This window comes from Sorex fumeus, unplaced genomic scaffold (genome assembly GCF_029834395.1).
Source record: "Sorex fumeus unplaced genomic scaffold, SorFum_2.1 ptg000029l, whole genome shotgun sequence".
In the NCBI taxonomy this organism is placed as follows: Eukaryota; Metazoa; Chordata; class Mammalia; order Eulipotyphla; family Soricidae; genus Sorex; species Sorex fumeus.
This window is the reverse complement of record NW_026606086.1, coordinates 4,033,303-4,058,808: the sequence shown is the minus strand read 5'-3', so window position 1 is coordinate 4,058,808 and position 25,506 is coordinate 4,033,303. Positions and strand designations below refer to the sequence as shown.

The 25,506-nt window shown below is 56.6% G+C and overlaps 1 protein-coding gene across 1 annotated transcript; it reads right to left on the bottom strand.

The window, feature by feature from the left end:
- Window positions 1-206: 206 nt before the first annotated feature.
- On the bottom strand, window positions 207-24,675 carry LOC130024604 (CAP-Gly domain-containing linker protein 1-like; the record flags this gene model as incomplete). The annotated part of the gene is made up of 8 exons (XM_056115310.1): window positions 207-311; window positions 15,812-16,168; window positions 16,695-16,749; window positions 17,818-17,873; window positions 18,302-18,472; window positions 21,981-22,203; window positions 23,385-23,509; window positions 24,193-24,675. Coding segments are annotated over 8 exons (1,575 nt in total), but the record flags the coding sequence as incomplete, so codon positions are not given.
- Window positions 24,676-25,506: the final 831 nt, after the last annotated feature.

The window sequence follows — 25,506 nt, the reverse complement described above, 5'->3', positions numbered from 1 at the left end:
TCCGCGACTCCCGGCGGGCGACCCCCGGCGCCCGTGTCCCCGACACGGGGCGGACCCCTGCCCCCGGCGCCCAGCGAGGCTCACCCCGAGGCCACTGACCGTCTTTCCTGGGGGCAGTGGCAGGCGGGCCGGGGGAGCGCATAGCGCGCGAGTCCTGGGGCGCGGGCGCGGCCCCCCCCCTCCTCCCCCCCCCCCCCGTGGGGGTCTCAGTCCAGAGGCGTCTGTCCGGGGGACCGGGCGGCGGCGGCGGCAGGACTGGACGGCGGCCTCGGCGTCTGGCCCCTCAGGTGGGGCAGGGTGGGCGGGGGCCCCTGGCGAGCAGAGCAGGGTCCGGTCAGGCAGGCGCGGTGTCGGGCTCAGGCTTCAGGCTCAGCATCTCCCTCTTCAGGGGCGCCCAGCTCAGCGCGGTCTAGGAGACTGGGGGTCAGCAGCGGCCCACAGGAGCCGGCAGCCGGCTGTCCCCGCTGCAACGCCCCGCCCGAGACTCACCACGCACCCTCACGCCTGCTCAGGGGCGCCCTCCACTCCAGGTGGGGAAACTGAGGCTCAAAGGTACCCAGTGAGGCGTGGACGGGCTCGGCTTCTTCTGACCCCGTGGTCGGGGGTCTCTCCTGCATCCCCTTCTCCGGGCAGAGCGGCCGACCTCTGCACGTCGCGGGGGCTTGTCTGGGGGGTGGGGGCACCGTCCTCTCCCAACCGCGCCCTGCTGCTGCTGCGGCTGAGCGAGAATCCCCGGGAACCCCTAGCCCACTGAGTCTCCTTGGACCCGCCGGCCATGGACTGCTGGTCGCAGGCCCTGCGGGTCCTCAAGGCCCCTGGGACCTCAACTTCCCTTCCTGTGCCCGAAATCAACCCTGAGAGAGGCCAGTGCACAACTGCCCTAGAACTGATGCTCAAAGGCTCCCAGGACTATTGCGGGGGGAGGGGCCCAGGCTCTGATGCTTGAAGAAGTTTAGTGAAATTTTACTAACTGTGAGGGAGAAAAAGTTTGCCTATGTGTGCATGACAGAACCCGCAGCATTGTGTCCATTTGAATTTAAAGAAACAAGTTAATAACTTTGGGAGATGGAGAACAGAAAGAATAAAAAAGGACTTGTTGCATCCCCACCACACCCCCCAAAAAAAGAATTCTTTGAAACACCTAATCCCAGGTTGAAGTGCTATTTCTTGAATAAATTATTCCAAGCAATGACAACAATTAAAACACACACAAAAGGACGTGTGTGGGGGAGCACAGGGTGGGGACGGACGTTCAGTCAAGACTGGGCAATGCCACAGCCTGGAAAGGACATGAGAGGGGACAGAAGTGTGGCTCCTGGGATGCATATTGGGAGAGAGACAGAGGTGCGTGTGAAGTGGGGGATCTCATTAAAGTCTGGGGTCCAGGACAGCAGTGGATGTTCGTGTCCTACTCAGTGTTTCGAATCTGTGTGCCTTGGGGATGGAGGGAATGTGCACCCCTGGGAGAAGCCGGGAGGGCCACTGGGTATTCCCTCCAACCCACCTTGCGGCACTGGGTCATGCATGTTTAGATCACATGCTCTGGGCCATAGCACCAGTGATGCGGGCAGGTGACACATTGAATGAGGCATAACTTACAGCAACAAGCCGAGTCTCTCTGGTCCCCGGGTGAGTGGGTGAACGAAGAGCATGTTCCGAGTGTCAGATGCTTCCCAAAACTGACAGGAGGATTCGGAGACTGAGGCCCACGTTAGAAATGGCAGAATGTATGTCTGGTTAGTGAGACCCAAGATATCCGCACACACATTACAGAATTCTCATGGGTTTATGGCAAACGGGAATTCTCACAGAGATGAAAAGAGAAGTGTGTATTTCTCTCAGCGCCTGGCTCACACTTACACTCCAGATCATTAAATAGAAAGCAAAGAATCTGAGACTAACAGAGATCTCCTGAATTCAACACCCAAGGGCTGGAAATACACCGGAAAGGGTGGACTTCTGTGCAGTTAAGCTATTACATGAGCAACACCTCGCTAGGGAATAGGATCTTGTTTAGGTGGAAATAAGAGCGTTTTAGTGGAAAGGAAATCTCTGATGCGAACCTGTGGGTCAGGAATCTTGACTTTCCTATGGCATGTGTTTGGGGCTGGGCTGGGGTCTACGCTTCACAGACAGGAGAGCTGGGTTGGTCCCCAGCACTGCATGGTCTCTGGAGGCAGGAATGACTGAAGAGCACTGTGTCCCCAAAACAAAACAAAACAAACTTATTTGGTAACTGATCCCACCATAAGATGATTTTAAGAGTTCCTTGCTCTAAATCTAACACATACTTAGAAAATCTGGTTTTAAATGTTTATTCAAAGTGAAGGGGTTTAAGGAGGATGAGCAGAGTCTCCTGCCCCCGCGCCTGGCTGTCCTCGCCGGGACCCCTTGGAGGGGAGCAGGTTGAGTTTCCCTCCCCACCCCGACCAGGGCTCCGGCAGCCGAAGACCTCCACAACCAGCCACCACCATGCTGAGACCACTCTCCACAGGCATGAAGGTACTGGCAGAGGAAAAAAGGCATGCGTGTCCTGGGGCTGAGATCTTCAAGCCTGCTCAGATTGGGGCTGAGCATCCTCCACTCAGATCCTCCATATTCCAGTAGGCAGGGGTTACACCCACCAACTGCCCCCCTTGTGCCCTGTAATCCCATCAACGGCCAAGACGCAGAGACTATAAAACCCAGCTCCCGGAAGCATCTTATTATCTCATTCTTTCTTTGGACAAACTGGCAGGCTACCGAATGTAACCTGCCCACACGGCAGAGTCTGGCAAACTCCCCGTGGCTTACCCAATATGCCAAATACCAGTAACAATGATGGGTCTCATTCTACTAACCCTGAAAGAGCCTTGAATATGGCACTTTTTAAAAAATTCTCAGGTCTAGGACAAAGGAGACATTACCGGGGCCTGTTCGAGGCAATCGACGAACAACAAGATGGTTGTGATCGTGATCGTGAGCAGATTCCGATTTTTTGGGGGGGAGGGGGTCATAAGGAGAGATCTCACGGGATCCTCCTGGTTCTGCACTCAGGAATTACTCCTGGCAGTGCTTGGGGGACCATATGGGATGCCAAGGATCGAACCCAAGTTGGCCGGGTGCAAGACAAACGCTCTCCACGCTGGAATATCGCTCCAGTCCCAGACTCCCATTCTTTGGTCAGGACTATCCAACTAGCCTGAGCCATCAGCTCTGAGGCAGGAGGGGAGGGAAGCTTCCTTGGCGTGTTCCTGACACAAGCCTGGAACATTGCACAATCACCTGGCAGCCTTTCCTCGAGTGGGCACATGTGGCGACCCCTACATGGACACGGCCAAACAGACCCCGGCAGCTGCTCCTGCTGACCAGTCCTCACGGCTAATTCCTTTGGTCTCTTCTCAGCTCTGACTTCTACCGTGCAATCCACAAGTGGCTGGAGGACATCGGGCCTCTTTACCGATGCCTGAGTCACAAATACGCTTTAGATTTGGTGTCATGAGGAACAGCAGAGGGAGGAGAGCCGGAAGGGAGGTCTCCGGGGCCAGAAACCTTTCCCAAGGGATCACACTACCCAGATTCTTTCCTTACGACTTTCATAAGAAATAAATCTCAGTCATGATGCAAATGCCTTAAAGTGTTACTGGGCAGCCTTTCAAAATGCAAAAAACAAGAACCAAATATTAGAAACTAAAAAAATATATGATATTTATTATAACGTTGATAGTTTCATTAGTCTTTCCATCAACGACACACAGATAGAGCAAAGGAAGCAAGAGTGGGAGGAAAAAGAGAGGGTGAGGTGAGCACGGCAGCGCTTGAGCGCGGAGACAGCCAGACATCAGCACCCACAGTGAGCTCAGGACCACGGAGGCTGCCTCCCGGCCCCGCAGAGTTCCTGACCAAAGCCCGAGCCTGACATTCTGGTTCTGGTATCTGTCCCTGGCCGTCAGGGAAGTGGGGGACTCTGAACAGTACTTCCCCCCCCCAGCCATCCTCTCTGGGCTTTAGCAGTGGTCTGAGCAGGGCAGGACTGGCCCTGCCTTCCGCAGCTGGACCTGTTTTGAACCTGTCTGAAAACCCAACTTGGAGACAATCTCCCGAAAGAAACGCTGACTTTCACAAAGTGCAGAGACACACCTTTGGCACACATCGCTTGCAGCTAAGCTGGAGATAACAACAGTCTGGGGAAAAACCGCAGCAAACCCAGGGATTGGGTGAGTGTAGCCGACGACCTCGCTCAGAGGCAGCAGTTCTGCGCCTCCATGTGGGAGCCCAGGATGGAGAGAGCCTCCGCCATCAGGACTGCACGCCAACAAGGCCCTTGGGGGCAGGCAGCGGTTTCTGCATGAACCCAGGGAAACTGGACCTAAACCCTTCTAGGCTTTCAACATGAGAGCAGAGCAAATTCCTTTTAGCACTTTATCTACCATCACACTCAGACCTACATCTGAATCCTTTACAATCTCTACCTGCCGATGAAGATCCTGGGATTAGCTACAATTGAGTTGTCTTCAGATTTCTGAATCAGACACAACTTGCCATGATTAACGAGAAGAAACAGTTCAATATTTGTTTTAAAATTTTTTAATAGTTTTAAAATTTATTACTCCCACAAAAAAAAATAAAGTCATCATTTGTTCCTTAGATTCACTGAAAGTTTTTTTCCTTCGGGGTGGATGGGTGCACACCTGGCCATGCTCAGGGTTTACCCTGGCTCTGGGCTCAGGATACCATATGGGGTGCCAGGGATTGAACCCAGCTCAGCTGTGTACAAGACAAGATAGTACCAGTTCTACGACTTCCCCGGCCCCTGAAAGAGTGACTTTCCATGGATGGCTGCATAAACATTCCTGGGACATAGGGGGAGAAGGGGAACAGAGGTGATGAGACAGCAGAGGGAAATGGACAAGTGGTTAAATGGGTCATTTGATTTTAGAATTTATTTATGTATTTATTTTTGCCGGGGGTCACGCCCAGCGATGCACAGGGTTACTCCTGGCTCTACACTCAGGAATTACTCCTGGTGTTGCTCAGGAGACCATATGGGATGCTGGGAATCGAACCCGGGTCGGCCGCGTGCAAGGCCATACCCCGCCGTGCTACCACTCCAGCACTAAGTTGCATGCCAAGACGAGTGTCTTAAAAAAACAAAACCAAAATGAAACAAAAAACTGCTTCCCGTTCTAACGGATGGTTCCTCCTCAAGCCACGGGCGCCAGCCTTGATTCTGGGGGGATGTGCGTTGTGGGGAGCGCGGGAGAGGATGGGACTCTGGTGTCTGTGTGCCCCCAACTTGGGAGTTGTCTCCTGCAAATAGCACCAGGGATGAACCGACCATTTGGGACCAGCTGTGGGGGCTGGGAGGATGAGCGGATGGAAGGACCTGAGGTGGGAGGCAACCGTGGACACGCAGCAGACCCCGACAATCGCCACTCAAGAGTACAGAGGAGGGGGTCTCCCCGCAACCAGAACAGATGGTGGGGGTGGGGTGGTGGGTGCGCTGTGTCACAGGGAATTACGGCACAGTAGATTTCATGGGAAACGCATTTCCGGTCCTTGTGTCCTCCATCTTCGGCAGACTGGCAGTGGGCTGGCCTTGGGGATACTCCTGGCTCCTTGCTGGGGGCTGGGTGGAGGGAGGGAACTCTGCCTCCTGCAAAGCCTGTGCTCCCTGTGGCCCCAGACTTCAGAGCAAAGCTCAGATATGCTTAGGCCCATGTGCCTTTTTCTTTTCTTTTGTTTTGGGGCCACACCTGGTGATGTGAGGGGCTTACTCCTGGCATTGTGCTCAAGGATCACTCCTGGCGGGGGGAGGGTCCACCTGGGATTCCAGGGATCGCCACTGGGTTGGCCTCCAACAAGGGAAGTTCCCTGCCTGCTGTGCTATCCTGCAATTCCCCTATTTGTCCTTTTCATTCTGACTTTCGTTTGCATTTCTGCAGGAAGTTCAAATTCTGGGCTTATCTGCTCCACCTCAGTTCAAGATTTTTTCCATTCTGTTGAATTATGTCTTTTTCTCCTGATACGCTGGTTGAAGTTTTTGTTCTCCTTAGTCATAACAGTAAATGTAGAAAACGAATCTGTAACAAGATAGTTCTTTTTTGTGGCACATTTGGCGGTATTTGGGGCTTACTCCTGGCTCTGTGCTCAGAGAGCACTCCTGGCGGTGCTCGGGGGACCATACAGAGTGCGGGAATCAAACGTGAGTCAGACAAAAAGCAAGGCAAGACCCTCCCACTGTGATATTGATGTCGGTGAGTCCCACGGGTGACTTATGTGAAGCGGGGAGGAGAAAGAAGGTCACTTTCTCCCCAGCTGCCTCTTCCACCCGGGACCCAGGATTACTGGGTTCTTGTCTCACCTCGCAGAAAGGAATTTCAGGAGTTGACAAGCAGTGAAACAAATAGATTTTATCTGGAGGATTTTTGGAGAGGGAGAGAAAGGGATAAGCAGATAAGCGGGGGAATGGAGAGTAAGAGAGAGAGAGTATAGGGTCCAGAGAGAACGCGGGCTTCTCCGAGGGTGGAGAGAGCCCCTGCACACATCCCAGCATTAGACACGAAAGCATGAAAGTACACATCTCAAGAGGGGAGATGCGGGTGACACATGTGCTCGGGTACCACATGAGCTGGGCCACGTGGGCGCAAGCAGCACATGGGCTCCTTTGTTCAAGGTGGCCTTTATAGGGTTTCTCCAACCTGCCCCCACCTGAGGCTTCTTCCCAGGTAAAAGTCTGTTGCTGAGGAGGTTACCAGGGAGGTCCAAAAAGAGGAATTTCATGGGGAGGCCTATATCCTCAGGGTCTGCGGATGGTCTTATCGGGCCTTTGCTTTCTGTATCCACAAGGTGGCTCATTCCTAGAAATCTTCTTCCATGAAACTTTGTTTCATTGCAAAGGGCCTTTCCCTATCTACCTGCCTACATCACAACCATTATTGACTTACTGGTCCCTACTCTATCCTAAGTATCCTCTGTCCCCTACACTTGTGCGCGATTTTGAAATTCCACAATTTTAACCATTAAATCTGGAGGAATTTCTTGCCAAAACCTGCTGGGTTCCAAGATGAAATCAGCAGCCAGAGAGGCCATTTGTGGGTGACGACTTGGGGTCTCATTGGGGAGGAAAGGGCCAGCTCCACCCACATCCCGTGAGGCCCTACGTGTCTCGTCACTGTGAGCCCAAACCTGACTGTCCAGTGGCCTCTGGAGGATGGCGGCCAGCGGGCTGCCAGGGGGAACGGGCCAAGGCACGAAATCTATTCCCACCTGGGGTGGCCCAGTGCCTGTAACTTACTTCAGGGACTGGACACATTTCTGCCAAAAGCTGTTGGGTTTCGAGATTTGTTTCTGAGTCTCTGGGATCATGGCCGTTAAGCAGTTCAATCAGGAACCAGAGAGGCCATGCCTCCAATTATATAGCTGGACTGGAGGTGGTTTGTGTCTGTGTCTCCCACAAACCTAACTTTTGCCTGTTTACTTTCTTGGTAAACTCTGCCCCACGTTTTTGGGGTCTGGCCCAAGGCACAGCAGCAAATAGGGGGTACCTGGAAGTCTGAAGGCGCCATCAGACTGCTGATGCACTCACCTCACAGGTACAGAGAGACCTGCTTGTGGCACCATACCCCCAACCCAGTGCTTCTTACGGTTTACTCCTGCCTCTGCACTTAGCGATTGCACCTGCCGGGGCACAGATGACTGCATGGGATTCCTGTGATTGAACCCAGATCAGCCACATGCAAGATAAGAAACCTACTCACTGTACTACCTCTTTATCCCAAGATATAAACACTTTTAAGAAAATGGTATACAGGCACAGCGCAATAGTTCAGCTGGTAGGGCATGTGCTTTGGCCAATCTGGCTTCAATCCCTGACGTTCCGTATAGTCTGCCCAAGCACTGTCAGGAGTGATTCCTGAGTGCAGAGCCATGAATAAGCCCTAAGACATCACCAGGTGTGGCACAAACATAAAGAAACAAAAAGAAATTGGTGTATCAGAATTCCATTGTAGAAACTCTTTGACTTCTTTGACTCTATAGTTCTTGATTGCTAGCCAAAAATCTTTTATAAATAAACCGGAGAATAATCAGTTATCACTGGCAAAAAGGAAATAATTTTATTCAAGTAGATAAAGAACATTGTTTGCTCAAATTTTAATACTGCTTTACATAGTTTGTGAAACAATTTCAATCGTGTTTATTACTCAAAATGTCAATGGATTACGATCTTTCACTGGTGAGACACTTGATAATCTCCAGAGGAAAATACATCAAAAGCATATATACAATTATAGAAGTTCTTATAATCCATGTAGCCCTGATGGTACATTATTTATCACGTTTTACAGAACTAGAAAACATTCAAATGAACATAAATAGATTCAGACTGGATGATCACCTTCTGATGGTTCAGGTCCTTCATTTAATTTTTTCTGATAAGAAAATCCAAAATTATTAATGTTGAATTTCTCATCATACATTCATCTAAAACCACAGTGGAAAAAAAGTAAACTTTGTAAAGACAGTAAATTGGTTATTGTAGGTGTTTCACAAGTAGCTTGCTATCTAATCCAGGAACTGCTGGAGATTTCTGCAGAGTGCAGAGAACGAGGTGGCCGGGCCGAAGTTTTTGTTGTCGTAATTGTTGAGGTCGTCCCCGTTCCCTTTGAGAGCCGCCTCGGACATCATCTCCACTTTCATGTTGAGGTCCTGATTCTTTCTTTGGAGGTCAACAATCACGGAATTCAGGAAATCAATCTGTGTTCAAGGAGAGCGTGAGACGGTGAGCCATCTGCGGGAGCCATGGGAGCCCGCCACAGAGGAGGCTGGGCCCCGCTTCCAGTCCCCGCCCCAGGGTTGGAGGCAGCCAGAGCTCCCCTTTCCCTTCCTGAGCGCAAGCTCCCGGGTGCCCAGGGAAGACCCCAGGAGGAGATGCTGGTACCCCTCGGTTCTTCTCAGAGCAGGGAGTCAAGAGGGGTCTTCCCTCTCCTACAAAGACAAACTCACTTCTTTCAAATGAATGGGGCGGGGGGAAATCCCACTTTACAAAAGCAAGCATGACTGTAGGCACAAACATTCATGTTTCACTTGAAAACTGGCAGGCGCGTTGGGTTTGAGTGATAGCACAGCGGGAAAGGTGCTTGCCTCGCACGCAGCCAACCCAGGTTTGATCCCTGGCATCCTATAGGGGCCACCGGAGAGCAGCCAGGAGTGATTCCTGAGTGCAGAGCCAGGAGGAAGCCTGGAGTATCGCCAGGTGTGGCCCCCAAAGAAAGTGTAAATAAAACCAGAAAAACAGACTGATTCTTTTTCTCCCTCAGGGCAAGTTCTGATGGCCAGTCTGTGAGAGTGCCCAGGCCATCCCACACTAGAGCCAAGAAACGCAGATCTCTCTTCCTCCAGCTGAAAACAAAACAAAACAAAACAAAACAAAACAAAACAAAACATGGACATGTTCAGTTCCCAACAAACCCATACAGGGTCCACCTGCACAGCCCACATGCAAAGTTCACTTCAGCCCACAAGTGCCCTCCAGGGCCACCTGCTGTTAAGTACAGAAGTGCAGGAAGTGAGGGTGTGCGGGAACTCCTCAGGGCACTGGGACCCAGATGGTCCCCTTCCTCGGAGAGGATTCAAACGATAAAGCGCTGCAGACCCGGGTGGGATGGAAGGGGGGTTGGGGAAGGAGAGACATCAAGGAGGCCCCAAGGCTGACTCCTGCTGCAGGCCAGACCCGAGCCTGGTGATGGTAGGTGCAGGCACCGGACTGCAGCCAAGTGTGCAAACCCCGGAGGACCCCACCCAGCTCTCTCCCTTGACAGGAGCAAGAAGCAGGAAGGCAGCCCAGAGGACCAGACTCCCCCAGCTCTGGGCCTAGAGCATGCGCAAAGAGGCTGGGACAGCCACATGCTGGTGGGCGTTTCCGTTTGCGACTGAACCTTCCTGGCAGGGAAGAAGCCCTCCAAAGTGGTGTTCGACTCTGGCAAAGTGAAGATTTGCCAATGTGATGGGAGCCCGAAGCCCAGGTTCTGGGAGAGCAGCAAGAGGAAGGGCATTGGAGGGCTCTGGCAAGGACATGACCCCTTGACTGAAGGGATGTGTCCTTGTCCATGGGGCCTCTCACTCCTTAAGCATCACCTCTTGTGCTGGGAGCGTGTGGGGGTGGGGTTCCGGCAGCATGTGCGCGGCCCCTGGTTCTCACGGGCGCCAGGGGAGCACAGCCCCTTCTTCCTCAGCTTCCCTCTTTTTGGCTTCTGTTATTTTAATGAATCAATTAATTTGGGGAGGGGCTTTTTGGGTCACAATCCGGCGTTGCTCAGGAGTGACTCCAGGCTCTGCACCCAGGAAGTACTCCTGGCGGTGCTTCGGGGACCATATGGGATGCCGGGGATGGAACCTGGGTTGGCCATGTGCAAGGCCAACACCCTACCTGCTATGCTATTGCTCCGGCATCATTCTCGGATATTTTAAATGGTAGATATTCCCCGACTCTTTTGAAGCATACACGCATATATACATATATACATGTCTGTGTATGTATACATGCTTATCTAGAAACTTTGTGGGTAGTCAGTTTGGTTTGTTTGGGGGCCACACCCGGTGGGGTAGGGACTAAACCCTAGCTCTGTGCTCAGGGATCACTCCTGGCTAGGGTCGAACAGCTCATGCTGTCAGCAGTCACTCGAGCCCGGGAAAGTGGGGCTGTGAGTTCAGAGGGCACTAGCTCACCTACAACTGCACTCAGGAATTACTCCTGGCGGTGCTCAGGGGACCATATGGGATGCCGGGGATTGAACCTGGGAATTCGGTGTGTAAGTCAAACGCCCTCCCCGCTGTGCTATCACTATGGCCCAGGATATGGTTTCTCTCAGGGCTGAGGCCGGGCCTACACAGCCCTGGTCACTACCATCACCCACCTTACTCTGCATCATCGCATTGGTGTTCCTGGTGTCCTCCAGGGAGGCCAGGGCCTGCAGGGACGCCTCCCGCTCGGCCAGCAGCTCGGTCTGCTGCGCCTCCAGCAGCGCCTGGTCTTTCAGCAGCCAGTGCAGCTGCCGCTGGAGCTTCGTGGCCTTCTGGCCCAGCAGCTCCTTCTCAGAGCCAAGGCTGTTCAGCTGCTCACGCAGGGCCGAATCCACGCGGGCGGCCTCCTCCTTCTCAGCTGTGAGCTCCTCGATCTCTTGCACCAGCGACTTCTGATCCCGAGCCAGCTCCTCGTAGGAGCACTGCAGCTTCTGGATGATGTTGTCCTTGTCCTTGGCCAGGGATAGGTTGTCCAGAACCAGCTTCTTGACATGCTCCTCCAGCTGGCCCCTCTCCTCCAGGCCCTTGTTACACTCGGCCACCAGGCTGCTCTTGCTCATCTGCAGCTCCTCCACCAGGGCCTGCAGCCCCAGCTTGGCGACCTGCAGTGCGTCCTTCTCCGCGCCCACCCTCTGGAGCTCCTCCTGCACCGCCCTGCCCTCTTCCAGCACTTTCTCTTTCTCCGCCTCGAGGGCTTCTCGGTCCAGCCGCTCCTGCTGGCAGAGCTTCTCCGCGGCCCACCTGGCCTCGATGACCTTCTCCTTATCCAAGCGAATCGCTTGGTTCAACAGCCAGAGCTTCCTCTGCTCTTCCCGCAGCGAAGAGTTTTTGGCCTCCGCTTCTCTGAGTTTCAATTGAAACCACCCTCTCTCGGACTTCAGACAGAGCTTCTCCTTTGCCAGCAATTCATTCTCTGACCTCAGGGCCCTGCGATCCTCTGACATCAGCTCCATCTCTTCTTTGGCCGAGCTTAATAAGCAAGTTAAGGACTGCAGAAACAAAAAGCGGGGAAGAATGGAAACAAGAATGAGATCAAGCAGGCACAAGCAAGCCAAGCACTTCTTGTGGCCTAAATACCAGAAATGAAAATGGCAGACTAGTCTTACCTGCACACGCGTGTATACGCGCACGCGCACACACTCACAAACACACGCACACACAGACTCAGGATGGAGAGGCTCAAACACAGTTAGCTTCTTAGCGTCAACATAACTACCTGCCTATTTTGTGGATGGGGGCCCCACACCTGCTGGTGTTTGGGTCTCGCTCAGGGTTCTGTGTTCAGGGATCACAGCTGGCAGGGCCGGAGGACCATACGGGATGCTGGGGATCAACCCCGGGTTGGCGAGTACAAGGCAGCACCCTACCCATTCTACTATCAGCCAATTTGATTTTTGAAATGCCGTCTGAAATGATTCCTGACAGCTCCCCGGAAGGTGTAAGTACAGTTGGATCTTGACATTGGGGCATAAGATTTTTCCCCCCACTTCAATTCTTCTATTATAAAATCCATCACTCTGTCCTAGAAGGGATGCATTCAAAAACTAGTTTTCAATACAATTCAAAGAACTACAAAAAGTATTTTGTTTTGGAACTTTGTGCAGGAGGGGAAGGGAAAAGCAACCACTGCTTGTCAAACGATTTTCACAGGAACAAACAGAGGCAGGAAATGGACTTAGTCCCAAAAGTTATACACTTTATAGAAAATCCAGACGAATCCACCAAGCTTTGGAGACTGAAGCCAACAGTTTTTGCTTGCCAAACACAGTAACAAATCTCAAAATGGAGACATTAGTGGGCCCGCTCGAGCCAATCGATGAGCAATGGGAGGGCAGTGTTTGCAGTCATTTGGGAGGGGCCCAGGGGCTCCAGGAGGACTGGCCGCACACGGGTCAGGGTCTCCCTCACCTCCTCTCCCTGCCCGTCAGCAACGGGTTGTGCGTTTTCATTTCTGAGTCTCAATGCACACCACAGTTGAACCGCCATGTACTTTCCAGAACTTTCTGCAGCAAGGGCTATCTTCTCTGTCCAGCTCAGCAGCCATGAGCCGCAGCAGGCTACTGGTGTGTGCTGGGCAGCTGACCGCTGACGGCCATGTTACCGGAATGGGACTGACCTGAGCATGCACACGAGGCTGCTGGCCATAGAACTGGGCCAGCAGGTGGTCCAGAGAGGAGACGTAGCCCTGGCTGCGGTGCGTGGTGGAAAGCGGCCGGGCACCAACACACACACGGGCCACGGCCGCCATCAGCCGCGGCGCTGCCCTGCGCCCACCCACCTTGGCCTTGTCGGCTTGCGTCTTCAGCTCGGCCACCTCCCGCAGCAGGCTCCCGTTCTCCGCCTGCACCGCCTGCAGCTTCTCCTTCGCCTGCAGCAGCAGCTGCTGAAGGGCCTGCGGCGCCTCCTCGTGCTGCCCCTGGATCTCCACGCTGGCCTTGGCGTGCTCGGCCTGTAGAGCCTGGCACTGGCTGCGGCTCACGTCCACCTTCTCCTGTGGGGAGCCGGGGGCCACCGTCAGCCGCCGGCCCCCTGCCCGCTCCCACCACACACGCACACACACGAACAAACACGAACACACACACACAACGCAAACACACAAACATACACACACGCACACACACGGCCCCTCTGCTCTGCTCACCAGCATGCACACACAAACACACATGCACACACACGCGCGCACACACGGCCCCTCAGCTCGGCCGCTTTCGTTCAAGTTCTCCTGAAGACTACGAAGCACTAGCCCCATCCCCTGCAGCTCCTCGGCCAGGCTATCGGCCTACCAGTGTCACAAGGATGGAGTGAATGGACCAAGGAGACAAACAGGAACGGGAAGGGGAAAACAAAACAGAAAACACGTATGAGAAGCCCATGACCCAACACAACCCCGAAGAACAGAGGCGAGAGGTGAGCGTGATTGCCTGAAGCTCACGAAGCCAAGGCCTTGGCGCCGGCAGTTCTGGTGATGACTGTCTAGTGGTTATTGAAAACGGCCCAAACAGAGGCGTTTTCTAGACCTAACTTTGGCGTGACCAGAAAATAAGAAAGCCTATGAGAAAGACTGACTTTCCAGGGGCGGGGAGACGGCACAAAGGGCTGGAGTACACACCAGGCCCGAGTTGGAACTGCAGCACCACTGGGCGAGACTGAGATCGGTCCCCAAGCGGAAAAGCCCCACTACTGCTGGGCGGGAGGACCCCAGAGCCCAGAGCATGGCTTGGCGAGGAAGAAGGAAGTAAGCAAGGGAGGAGGGAAGCTAAGGATAGGAAGGAGGGAGGGAGGAAACAGGGAAGAAAGGGAAAGGGAGGGGAGGGAGGGAATAAAAGGTTATCTTTTTTTTTTCCTTTTGGCTTTTTCGGTCACCCTAAATGCTCAGGAATTTCTCCTTGGCAGTAACCCGGCCAGCTCACCGAGAGTATCTCGCCTGCACAGCAAGCCTGCCAAGCTCCCCGTGATGTATTCGATATGACAAACACAGTAACAAGTGTCACAATGGAGACGTTACTGGGTCCGCTCGAGCTAATCGATAAACAACGGGAGGGTAGAGACAATGACAGTGACCCTATGGGATGATGGAGATGGAACCCACGTGAGCCGCGTGCAAGGCAAATGCCCTTCCCACTGTACTATCACTCCGGCCCCCAAGATTTACTTTCTTGTAGTTTCTTTTCTGTGACTTTAAAAGTTTGAGAGGTTTCAATATGAAATTTAAAATGAGGAACCTCTAATCCCCTAGACAGCAGTCACCCGAACTTGACGTTTGTTACATCTTGATGCGAACAAGTGGGTCAGCTATCCCCTGCTCTGTCCTAGGAATTGATTCCATTTGTTTCAGCCGGTGTTTCTGGAATGCCAGCCAAGGAGTCCTGAGTCCTGAAGGGAACTCCCAGGGATCTCGGGGCCCTTCTGTTATGTCTGTCAGTCCTGTCTACAAAACTCACAGCCCTTCCATCTTGGCCAACAGAGAAGTTTCTCCAACAAAGTGCCCAGCGCGGGGGGGAACGGGGGGGGGGGGTGAGGGCACGTCCCTACCACCACAATCCTATAGGAGGAAAAGGGCATCTCTCGGGGCTCCTTGGTGAGAACTGCAGCTTCCTCGGCTTGGCCCAGATCTCACTGTCTCGTCCTTCCCCAGGGTCAGGGCTACCATGAGAGTCCATGCCTGTGGCCAGCAGGGGGCCATGCTGGAAGGCGGACTTGGCCCAAGCACCTGTTAGAGGCTGAAAGGGATGAAATCTCTGCAGGGCTGGCCGGGGGCTTGTGCTGCAGGGACGGAGGGGCTGGCAATGAGAAATACCAAGATGGGCCACGTCACCAGCCTTGAGGGAGCTCAGAGGCTCAGAGGCATCGAGCACCAGCTGGGAACTGAGGCGCCTCGGGGAGAGGAGGGCAAAGCCCGTCACACGAGCAGGTGGTCAGCAAGGTCAGGGGAAGACCCTCGCGGCCTGACTCGAGCCCAAGTGTCTGGGCGAACTCGGCGAGTATGCAGCGAGCCCAAGAGGTGGGGGGCAGAGGTTTGCTCTGGGGGCTCCTATCTTGTTTTCTCACTGGCCTGGTGAAGAATTCTCTGTTTCAGAAAGACCCCAGACGGGCCCGATTAGCCGGGGCCAAGGCTAGCACGGCATCCAGGTGCTGGGGACCAATGACAACCCCCGAATCATGCCGACTCCTTCTCAGTCCCCTCAGAGGGAACCGCACGGGACGTGACCGGGAGACCTGTCAGCACCAAGCCGGAACACGGCGGCGAGCAGACTGACACACAGCATGCAGGGAGCGAGCGTGGAAGTGGGCGAGGGCGCCCGAGTACCAACCTGCAGCTCTCGGCCCGCTTTGCATTCTCTAACTCCTGAATCTGCTGCTCAGCCACCTGGAGCTGCTGCCTGAGCTTCTCCATTCCCAATTGACCTTCGGAACTGGCCTTCCAGAGCCCATCGAGCTGCAAGAGCTTCTGCTGGGTGGCCTCCAGCTGTGCCGTGGCATTGGCCAGGGCCTGGGCTTGCTGACTACACACGGCCCGCAACCCGTCCAGGTGCTTTACCTTCGTCTCCGCCTCCTGCAGCTTGTTCAGGGCGTCCTCCATCTCCACCAGGTGCTGGTCCTCAATCTGCTCAAGCTTGGCCCGTGCGGCCTCCAGGCTGTTCTTCTGCTCCTGGGCCGTCCTGAACAGCCGCGACCTGAGCGTCTGTAGCTCGGAGGCTTGCGCTGCACGCTCAGCCGCCTGCTGGGCCTTCAGGCTCTCCACCTCCTGCTGGTACTCGAACTGTAGCCTCTCGATCTGCATCTTGAGCTCGGCCAGCTCGGCCGCCTCGGCGCCCACGCCCTGGCTCACGCATGCCTTCGGCTCGCCCATGGCCTGTTGGTGCGGGGCGATGGCCGTCTCCAGCTTGGACTTCCTCAGGGCGATCACGTCCGCGTTCTCCTTGTTGGCATGGTCCAGCTTGGCCCTCAGGCACTCGTTCTCCTTGGCGAGCTTCTCAGAGGCCACCTGCAGGGTCTTCACCTCCTTCTGGTGGGAAAACAAAATTTCCATGAACTTAAAACAGGAAGGAAAAGAAGCAGAAATAGAAATTTGTCTTTTCCAAACTGACTGTTTGCTTCTTCTTGTTTTAAGGAAAAGCTTCCAAAAAATGGGGTTCTAAAGGATTTGATTTGTGCTGCTCGACTGAAAATCAAAGCTGAGGCAAAGGCATAGACCCGACTGTCAGAACGAGAGAAAAACGCTCATCAAGAGCAGCCTCCAGCCCCAAGGAGCAGAGATGTGTCAGCCGGGCCCTGCCAGGTGCATGACCCCAGGTATCCCTGTCTGATTCGGAGTCTCCAGCAGAAGTGGTCCCGGCGGGGTCGGCCAGGCCGCCCCGCATCCTTGCCTGCACCCTGCAAGCCTCCGGGACCTGCCCGGGCTTTACCTCCAGGTCGCCTTTGGTGATGGACTCCTCCTCGACTCGGAACTGGAGGTCTTCCACTTTCCTGTGGGGGAGAGGGAGACGTTGTGAGGGGCGTCACTGCTGCCCCTCATGAGGGCCACCATCTTGTAGATGCGCCTGACCCAGCCCCCGGCTCCACACACAGGAGGGCTGAGAGAGTCGGGGAGGGCCAGAGCGAGAGGACAGCAGGCAGGGCGTTTGTCTTGCACGTGGCCGACCCGGGTTCAATTCCCAGCATACCACTATGGACCCCGGAGCAATGCCTGGAGTAATTCCTGAGTGCCGAGGCAGGAGTAACCCCTGAGCATCGCTGGGTTGACCCAAAAAGAAAAAAAAGAAAGTCAGCGAGTCCCCTCAGCTTCGAGCACTGGGTGGGACCCGCAGGCTACAGGAGGAAGCTAGGCCGAGCCAACGCCAGGTGCAGTATCATATCAACCCTTTCTGCCTCGCAGCTAACAGAGGTGGTTAAAAACTGACCCGCGGCGCCTGTCAGTCCCTCCCAGCCAGCGCCTGTCTCCACATTGGGACAACAACTGAGCCCCTGGGGGAGAAGCAGCCAACGACTCGGGGGCGGGGAGAGGAGGGGCTCCCAGTGACTGTCGAGTCGGCACGTGGAGCTGAGGGGCTGAGCCAGGCACTGGCAGTGCCCCTGGGCACCACACTGCCGGGAGCCCATCTGAAAAGGCGGTCTCGGCCAGCACCCCGTGTCCATCTGTCTGCGGCCAGGCCTCAGCCCCGCGTCCGTCTGTCTGCACCCCGGCCTGAGCACCACGTCCGTCTGTCTGCAGCCTACCCTGAGCCCTGTCTGTCTGCTGTCGTGCCCCATGAGTACTGTGGGTTTCCTCCCGCCTGGGACTTAACCACAGGGACTCCCACAGGGCCCACTGGGTTAGGACAGTTCCTTGCCACCCAGCACAGGCCTCCTGAATACCAGGCCAGGTGGACACAGCAGGGAGGGCCGGGGGTGGCTTGGCTCCACTGAGCTCCCCCCCCAGCCCTCCCGGTGAAGCCGCGCTCAGGACTGGGCACCCGTTGGTTTCTGGTTCTCACAGCCCTGGAAGGCCAGGAGTGCCCCAGCCGAGGGAGCCCCCAGCTCCGGGCACGGCCTCACCTCTTCTCCTCCTCCAGCTGGTTCAGCAGCTCCACCTTCTCCCAGTCGGTCGCTTCCAGCATGGCCCGCAGCTCATTGTTCTTGGCCTCCAGCTCCAGAACGTGCTGTAGAGGCAATGGCGCGTGAGTGGCCTCGCCCGCCCCCAACAGCCCTCTGTGGGCTGGCATCGCCACCTGTCACCACGGCAAGCTGAATGGATCTCCCACCTAAGCTACGGCATTTCTGGAAGGCCAGAGGGGAACCACACCACGAAAGCACCGGCGCGGACAACTCGGCACTCCCTAAACCCCCACAGGGCGAGCAGAAGGCGCATGCGATCAAACCACGCGCCGGACGCCACCGCAACGACGGCAGACGGGGACCCACGGCCTCTGCCTGCACCGCCTGCACCAAGCTCGCGTCCAGCCTCTACCGCAGGCGTCTCTCGGCCCCGGCACTGCCGTCTGCACAGACGTCACCTGGTCGTGCCCGTTCCGGCCAGGGCCAGCTCCTGCTCTATCTCCCCCATGTGGCTCGTGGCCTTGGCCACCTCCGCCCGCTCTAGGTCCCGCTCGGCCAGCAGCTTCTCAATGTGCTGCTGCTTCTCCTTCAGCGCCTCCTGGAGGGCGGTGGTGCCAGAGATCTTGTGGGCGTAGCGGGAGGAGGTTTCCGGCAACTGCAAAGGAAAAAGAGACGTGAAGGGGATGGGGCCGGCCGACACGGGCATGCTCGCGGTGATCCTCGGCAAAGCACATGGAGCAGTGCTGCATCCTTGCATATGGGCCAGCGACTCTCAGCAGAAACGTCATGAAACCTTCCCGAAGATCCTTGGACGGGACCTGGGCTCCACTGATCTCGGGCCTCGTGGGAATCCAGAGACTCTTCTGCAGAGCCGGAGGCAGCCCCCTCCACAGCCCGCTCTGGCCTGAGCTTCCTTAAGGCTGAGCCCTTGGCTTGAGCTTGAGGCCGGCTCCAGCATCTTCAGCCTTGCAGGTCCGTCAGGGTCTCCCTGGGCAGCCTGTCCCTTCTCTCTTCCTCTTCCTTCCAGCTCACCTCGCTCTCCCGGGCACCCGCCCCATGCCTGAATAGCAGTAACCAGAGACTCTTGTCTCTGGGAATGGCCCCGTGCCCACAGGGGTCACTGGGTGTGACCCTATAAAAGACCCCTTTGCCATCTGCCTTCGAAAATGGGAGATGAGAGGCTAGAATGATAAACTTGCGGGAAAGGCGCTGGCCTTGCACGCCGCTGACCTGAGCTGGATTACAGGTACCCACCCCATAGGGTCCCGAGCCCACCAGGAGTGACTCCTGAGTGCAGAGTCCAGAGTAAGTCCTGAGTATTGCTGGGGCATGGCCAAAGTCCAGGGGAAAAAAAAGGAAAAAGTGGTGGGTTCGAATGTGTGAGGGCTCACGCCCAGCGAGCAGGACAGCAAGGGCAGCTCAGGGAAAGACCAAGCACAAAGGGAAGGAGAGAAGAGGCAAAGACAGTGAGGAGGGGAGGGGAGTGGGCTGAAGGGCTGCGGGGACCGGGGGTCCTGTCCATTCTATCCTGGGCTCGTGGTCGCTCATGGTCGCTCTGCAGACCCAGATCCCTCTCTGCACAACGGCCCCTGCAGGAGGGGACATGGCGGGACCTGATCTTCATTCTTCGGGCACATGGTGGCGGGGGCTGCAGCGGTGATGGCCAGGACTTCCGCTCCTTCTGCCCGGCCATCCCTGTTCCATCGCCCTGCTGCGGTCCAGCCGCAGGTTCTCTTGCCGCTTCCCCGCATCATCTGAGCTGCTGCCAAACGCCTCCTGACCGACGGGCCCAGCAGGGCCCAGGCTGTCCACTGCTGCTTTGCCTGCTGGGAGCTCTCGAGCCACCTGGTTCTGTCCGGAGAGCGGGATCATCCTTGCCTGTGCGTAAGGACCTGGCCGTGATTTCCCGATACACTTAAAGTATATCTGGTCCGATTAAATGCCCTCCCCAGGGCCAAAGAGTCTGTTGGAGGGGGTGGGGGAAGGTGCTTGCAGAGGTTCAAGATCCAGCACCATCAGGAGTGACCCCACCCCCCAAGCAGAGAGCCAGGAATAAGCCCTGAGCACCCCTGGGTGTGGCCCCAAAACCAAATAATAACTAAAATTTCTAGGAGCACACGAGCTCTCGGGCCAGCCATGTGCAGTGCTCCCGGGAACTGCAGTCAACTCGGATTTCAAGGGGTGGCTGGGAAGAGCTTGCCAGCCTTGGGGGTCTAACACCAAGACCCGGGCTCAACCCCCCTCCACCGGGAGCAGCCCCCAAGCACCACGCCTGGAGTCCCTGAGCACTGCCAGGTGAACACCAAAGAGCAAAAATAAAAACTAAGAAAGGCGGGCGGCGGTGTTCCCTGAGCCTCCTGGCCTGAGCGGGTGGGGCAGGCCAGACGCACGTGCTTCCTGGGCCCGAGACAGCTCCCTGAGGAAACCAGCACAGGAGCGATGGGCTTCTTTCAGCCAACTATGGAGACGAGACTGTGAGGTTCAGGCGCCGGAGCAGGGAGAAAGCAGCACCCCTAGCATGGGGGGAGGCGCGTGCTGAGGGGCTGGGCAAGGTCGGGGCCACGAGCTGAACTCAGGATGCTGATGCCAAAGCCTCTGCCCTGCGCGTGGTTTGTGAGGCCCCAGGCTCCATCCCAGCAAGGCCAGGCCTTCTGTGGGAGCCTGGTACCTCAGAAGAGCAACTCAGCCAACAGACGAACAGGGAGGCCTCCACAGGGCACGCACGGACCCGTGTGCATGTATGTATGCGTGCATGTATGTTCCGGTGGGCATATCTACACGCACCTGTGTGCATGCGCGCGTTGTGTTTATGCATGTATGTGCCTGTGTGTGTATACCCATAAGCCTGTGTATATACGGTATGCACTACGTGTACATGTATGAGTGACTGTGTGTATGAACGCTTGTGTGTGCACTTATGGAATTATGTTGTCGAGGTATACTTCCGTGAAGTCACACAGAATCTTTCTATATTCCTGTCATAGACGCTAACGGTGATGTTCAGTTTAGGAGTGAGCTCCACCCTGCATAAAGATATGCAAGGCAGGGGCCAAAGAGCTGGAGAGCGAAGCCCCAGCGCTGCCCAGGCTCAATCCCGGAGGCCCGCCAGGAATAATCCCGAGCACAGAGGTGGGAGAAAGCCCTGAGCTCTGCCAAGTGTGACCCCAAAACAGAACCAAACAAGATAGCGGGGGGAGGCTGGAGATACGTCTCAGGCGTAGGGCTCTTGCTTGGAGGTGGGAGGCACCGGCAAAACCCCAGCACTGCAAACGGCCCTTTGAAGCACTGTAGGGTATGGCCCACAGTCAAGCAGAAAAACAAAACCAAATTCCACAAATGGGCTGGCTCGCGAGGGAAGGAGAGGGGCTTCTGAGTCTGCTCTCCTCCTAAATGGTGAGGCGAAGGGAAGGAGGAGTCGGACGTGAGGATACAGGTGGGGCAGGGAAACCTGGTGGTGGTCGAGCAAGACAGGACTGGCCCCAGGCCTGTGCCCACGGCGCGTGGCCTCCTGGCTCCCGTTCCCGTGTCATCTGTTTTGTATCTTCCATTGCACACACACTCACTCCCTCCTCTTCCGCATCGAGGGTCAATGCACGGAGCAGAGGCGGCGGCAGGAAGCGCAGCCCCCAGCAAAGCCAGCCCCCCGGGACACCCTCTCCATCGTGGGCCCGTTTCCCTGTGGACAATATCTCAGGGCACCCTTGCATATTCAGACACACTTTAGTGTTTATGACTCAGATCGACATGAGAGGAGAAGCCACTAGGCCCCAGCTTTGAATTGCGGCACCGCAATGGACAGAAGTCAAGGCCACTCTGCATGTGGACAGCGGTACAGAGGGACAGGAGGGAGCAGGGAGAGACGGAGAGAGCAAAGAAGCAAGATGAAGGGCCAAGCGTTCCCCAGAGTCTCTGGGCCCTGCTCTGACCCTCAGGCGCCCCCTTCAGCTACCCCACTTCATCCCTAAGGTGGCCTGAGGCCAGAGAGGAGCCCTGAGCACCCCAGGAAAGGCCCATCCCTGCTCCTGTCACTGGTGGTGGCTGGGAAGCCACTCGCCTGCCACCCGGAGCTGCTCAGCCCACGTGCTCCTGCTCCGCCTCTCGCCCCTGGGGCTGTGGGAGTCTGTGGGGGCCCGAGCACCCCGCAGTGGTAGGGGGCTGCTTACTAGTCGCGTGCGGCCGGATCTGCTGCACTCGAATGAGGCCCCGGAGCTGACGGAGCTGAACGAGGAGGCCGAAGGGCTGCGCTTCAGGCTGGCGGGGGTGGTGGCCATCACATGCCTCACGGCGGCCACCTTGCCCTGGGCCGGCGTCGTGGACGGGAAGCCGATCTTGGTGACTTTGTGAATGGGAGCAAACAAGCCATACTTGGGCTGACACTGGAAGTACCTGCGGACAACGAGGAGGGGGGGACAAAAACACCTTCGGCAAGAGACCAAGAGACACAAGCGCCGACCCAGAAGTCCACTGAGTCCCACAGTCTCACACCCCCACAAACGAACACGCTCCCACAGCCCCACATGCCCACACACTCACACCCCAACAAACACACACACACACGCACCCCAAACAACACTCCCACACTCTCACACTCCCACCCCAACAAACACACTCACACTCACACCCCAACCAACACTCCCACATTTCCACAGCGCCACACTCACACTCACTCCCCAACAAACATCATACCCTCCACCAGCCCACACTCACACACACTCACAACCTAACAAACACACACACACCCCAACCAACACTGCCACACATAAACACCACAACCAACACACACTTACACTCACACCCCAACCAACACTCCCACACTTCCACACTCTCACAGCCCAACAAACACACTCACACCCCAACCAACACTCCCATACTCTCACACTCCCACCCCGTCAAACACACACACTCACACCCCAACAGACACTCCCACATGTCCACAGCCCCACACTCACACACACTCACTCCCCAGAAACACACATACTCACACCCAAACCAACACACACTCACACTCGCACCCCACCGACACTCCCACACCCACACACACTCACACCCCAACCAACACTTCCACACACCCACAGCCCCACAGTAACACACACGCACACCCCAACCAACACTTGCACGCTCTCAAACCAACACTGACACGCTCTCATTCCCCCACAAACACGCTCACACCCCCACCAACACTCTCATGCCCACGCCCCCACCAACACTCTCATGCCCATGTCCCCACCAACACTCTCACAGCCCCACACTCACACGCTCACATACACACTCCCTCATACATTCACACCCACACTCGCTCGCATGCCGCCCACCCCCACCACGCAAACCAAGGGCGATTCCAAGCAGCCTCCCCGGCATCTGAAGGGTGACAGCAGGCCCGGGGGGTTCCTGCGGCCCGAGCACAGCTGCATATGGGGGCCCCAGGCTGTACCCACATCCCTGCAGGGTCCCCGAGTGCCACCGGAAGTGGCCCCGCCTAAGAACCAAGTGAAGTGGCCTGCAGTCCTCTCAGCGCCTCCCGGGCACCGTGCATGGACCCAGGCTGTCTGGGGGGCAGGGGGACCCACCTCCTTCCGGCCACGGCACCATCGTTCTTGCCCAGTGGCTTGTCCAGCTCTACGCCGCACCAATCCCCCTTGGCGAAGTCCGTCTCCCCGAGGAAGCGCACCACACCGGCCTCCATGCCTCCCACCTGCAGGAGGGATGGAGGGACGTGGGTCAGGCACCCTGGACTGAGCACAGCGCCCCCACCCCCGCAAACGAACATTCTGGCTTCAGAGTCGGGATTTCCTGAAGAAACCCCAAAGGTCAAAGTGCCATTTCCCCCCGCAACCCCTACAGGGTGAGCAGACGCTGCTGCTCAGTGTCCATGCAAGGCAGCGGCATTCACACCCACTCGCTGTCACCGGTGGCCTGGCTGACCACACCCCCGGGAATCTCTGACCCAGGCCAGCCACCTGGTGTGGCGAGGGGATCGCTGCCCCGTGGGTGTGGGAGCGGAGCACTGGCAACCCCACCGCAACTTTGTTCATTGGTTTGTTTTTGAGTCACAGTCAGAGTGCTCAGGGCTTACTCTTGGTTTGGTGCTCACGGATCACTCCGGGATGTGCTTGGGGGACTGTACATGGGACCAAGACTTAAACCCCGGGTCAGAGGCGTGCAAAGCATGACCCCTCCCCACGGCATGACCCCTCCACCCTGTTTTGGCTAAACTGGTAAAACTGGCAGCATCCCCGCACGCATCCATCACGCTGGAAACTGCAGGACCAGGCGTCCCGGCTGCTCGTGCTTCCACCCAAACCGCGAGTCTGGAGGAGCTGATGAACCAGACAGGCGAATGGACAGCCACCCGCGACCACTGCCCTCGGCACTCACCAACACCTGGTCCCCGAGCTTCAGCTCCCGCTCCCCTTTCTTGAGGGAGCCAGCCTCAGAGAGGTTGGAGATGGACTCGCTGGTCGTCCTGGTCAGGCTGCTGATGTGAGGGGTGGCCGGTGCCTCCTTCGCGGGGGACTGGGGCACCTTCGCGGTGCCGGCAAGGGCCGGGGAGGCCGACAGGGGCGGTGTGGCACAGGCGGCAGGCGCTGGCTGCTGGCAGTTGGTCTCATCGTCGGCCTGCAAGCTCCTACTCAGCTTGGACGGCCGGGTGAAGATGCCCTTCAGCGGCTCGCACTGGAAGTAGCGCACACCCGCCACCGAGCCGTCGTTCTTGCCGATGGGCTCGTCCAAGACGATCCCGGCCCACTGACCAGGGGCAAACTGGGTCTCCCCGAGGAACTGGATGAATCCAGGCTTGTTCCCGTTCACCCAGACTCGTTCCCCGACCTGGAAGTCGCCCACAAACTCCTCCTGCATCTCCGAGGAGGGGGCGCTGGGGGTTTTCTCCCCAGGCACGGTCTTCTCAACGGGAGCAGCCGCTGGAACAGCAGAGACGGTCAAAAGGGTCAGAAGGGACAGGAAGGGCCTGTGCAGGTCCAGTTAAAGTGTGGTTGGGGGAGAGGGACACCCAGCAGTGCTCGTGGCTACTCCCAGCCAATGACGGGGGCTGCTTGTGGCGAAGCCTGGCCGGGCCAGCCGTGAAGCGGACGTGCTCACCTACCGCAGCATCCCAGGCCGCAGTCATACTTTGGGCAGCTCAGGGGAAATCTTTGGATACACCCCGTGATACTACGGACCAAGCCAGGTGAAAGCTCGAACCCAGTGTCTTATTTCTGCTGTGTCCACTGGCCCATCTTCTTTTTCTTTTTGGCGGGGAGCAACACAGCCAATGCTCAGGGCCTATTTCTGGTTCTCCGTTCAGGGTTACTCATGGTGAGGTTGAGGGTGGAGAGTCACATGGGGTGCCAGTTGCCCTCCCCACTGTACTGTGGCTTTGGCCGGCAATGAGGCCCTCTAGTCCAGGTGAGTCCACCTCCCTAAGCCTGTCCCCAAGCCCGGGCAAGGGAGCTAGCAGTTAGAAGGGAGCGGGTTGGTCGCCTCAGCTGTCACCGGTTGCCGTGACAGTAAACTCACAGAACGTGACACTCGTGTGTGAGAGCTGTCCCCAGAGCCACGGACGTGTCTACAGCTCAGGGAGCCCTTCCCGGGCGAGGACTCAGGATGGGGTTCCCGGGTGGGAATGAGTCTCCGTTGGCCTGGGCTGAGCGCACTTACCGGCCGAGGGTGCCTTCAGGGCCCAGCTCCCATGCT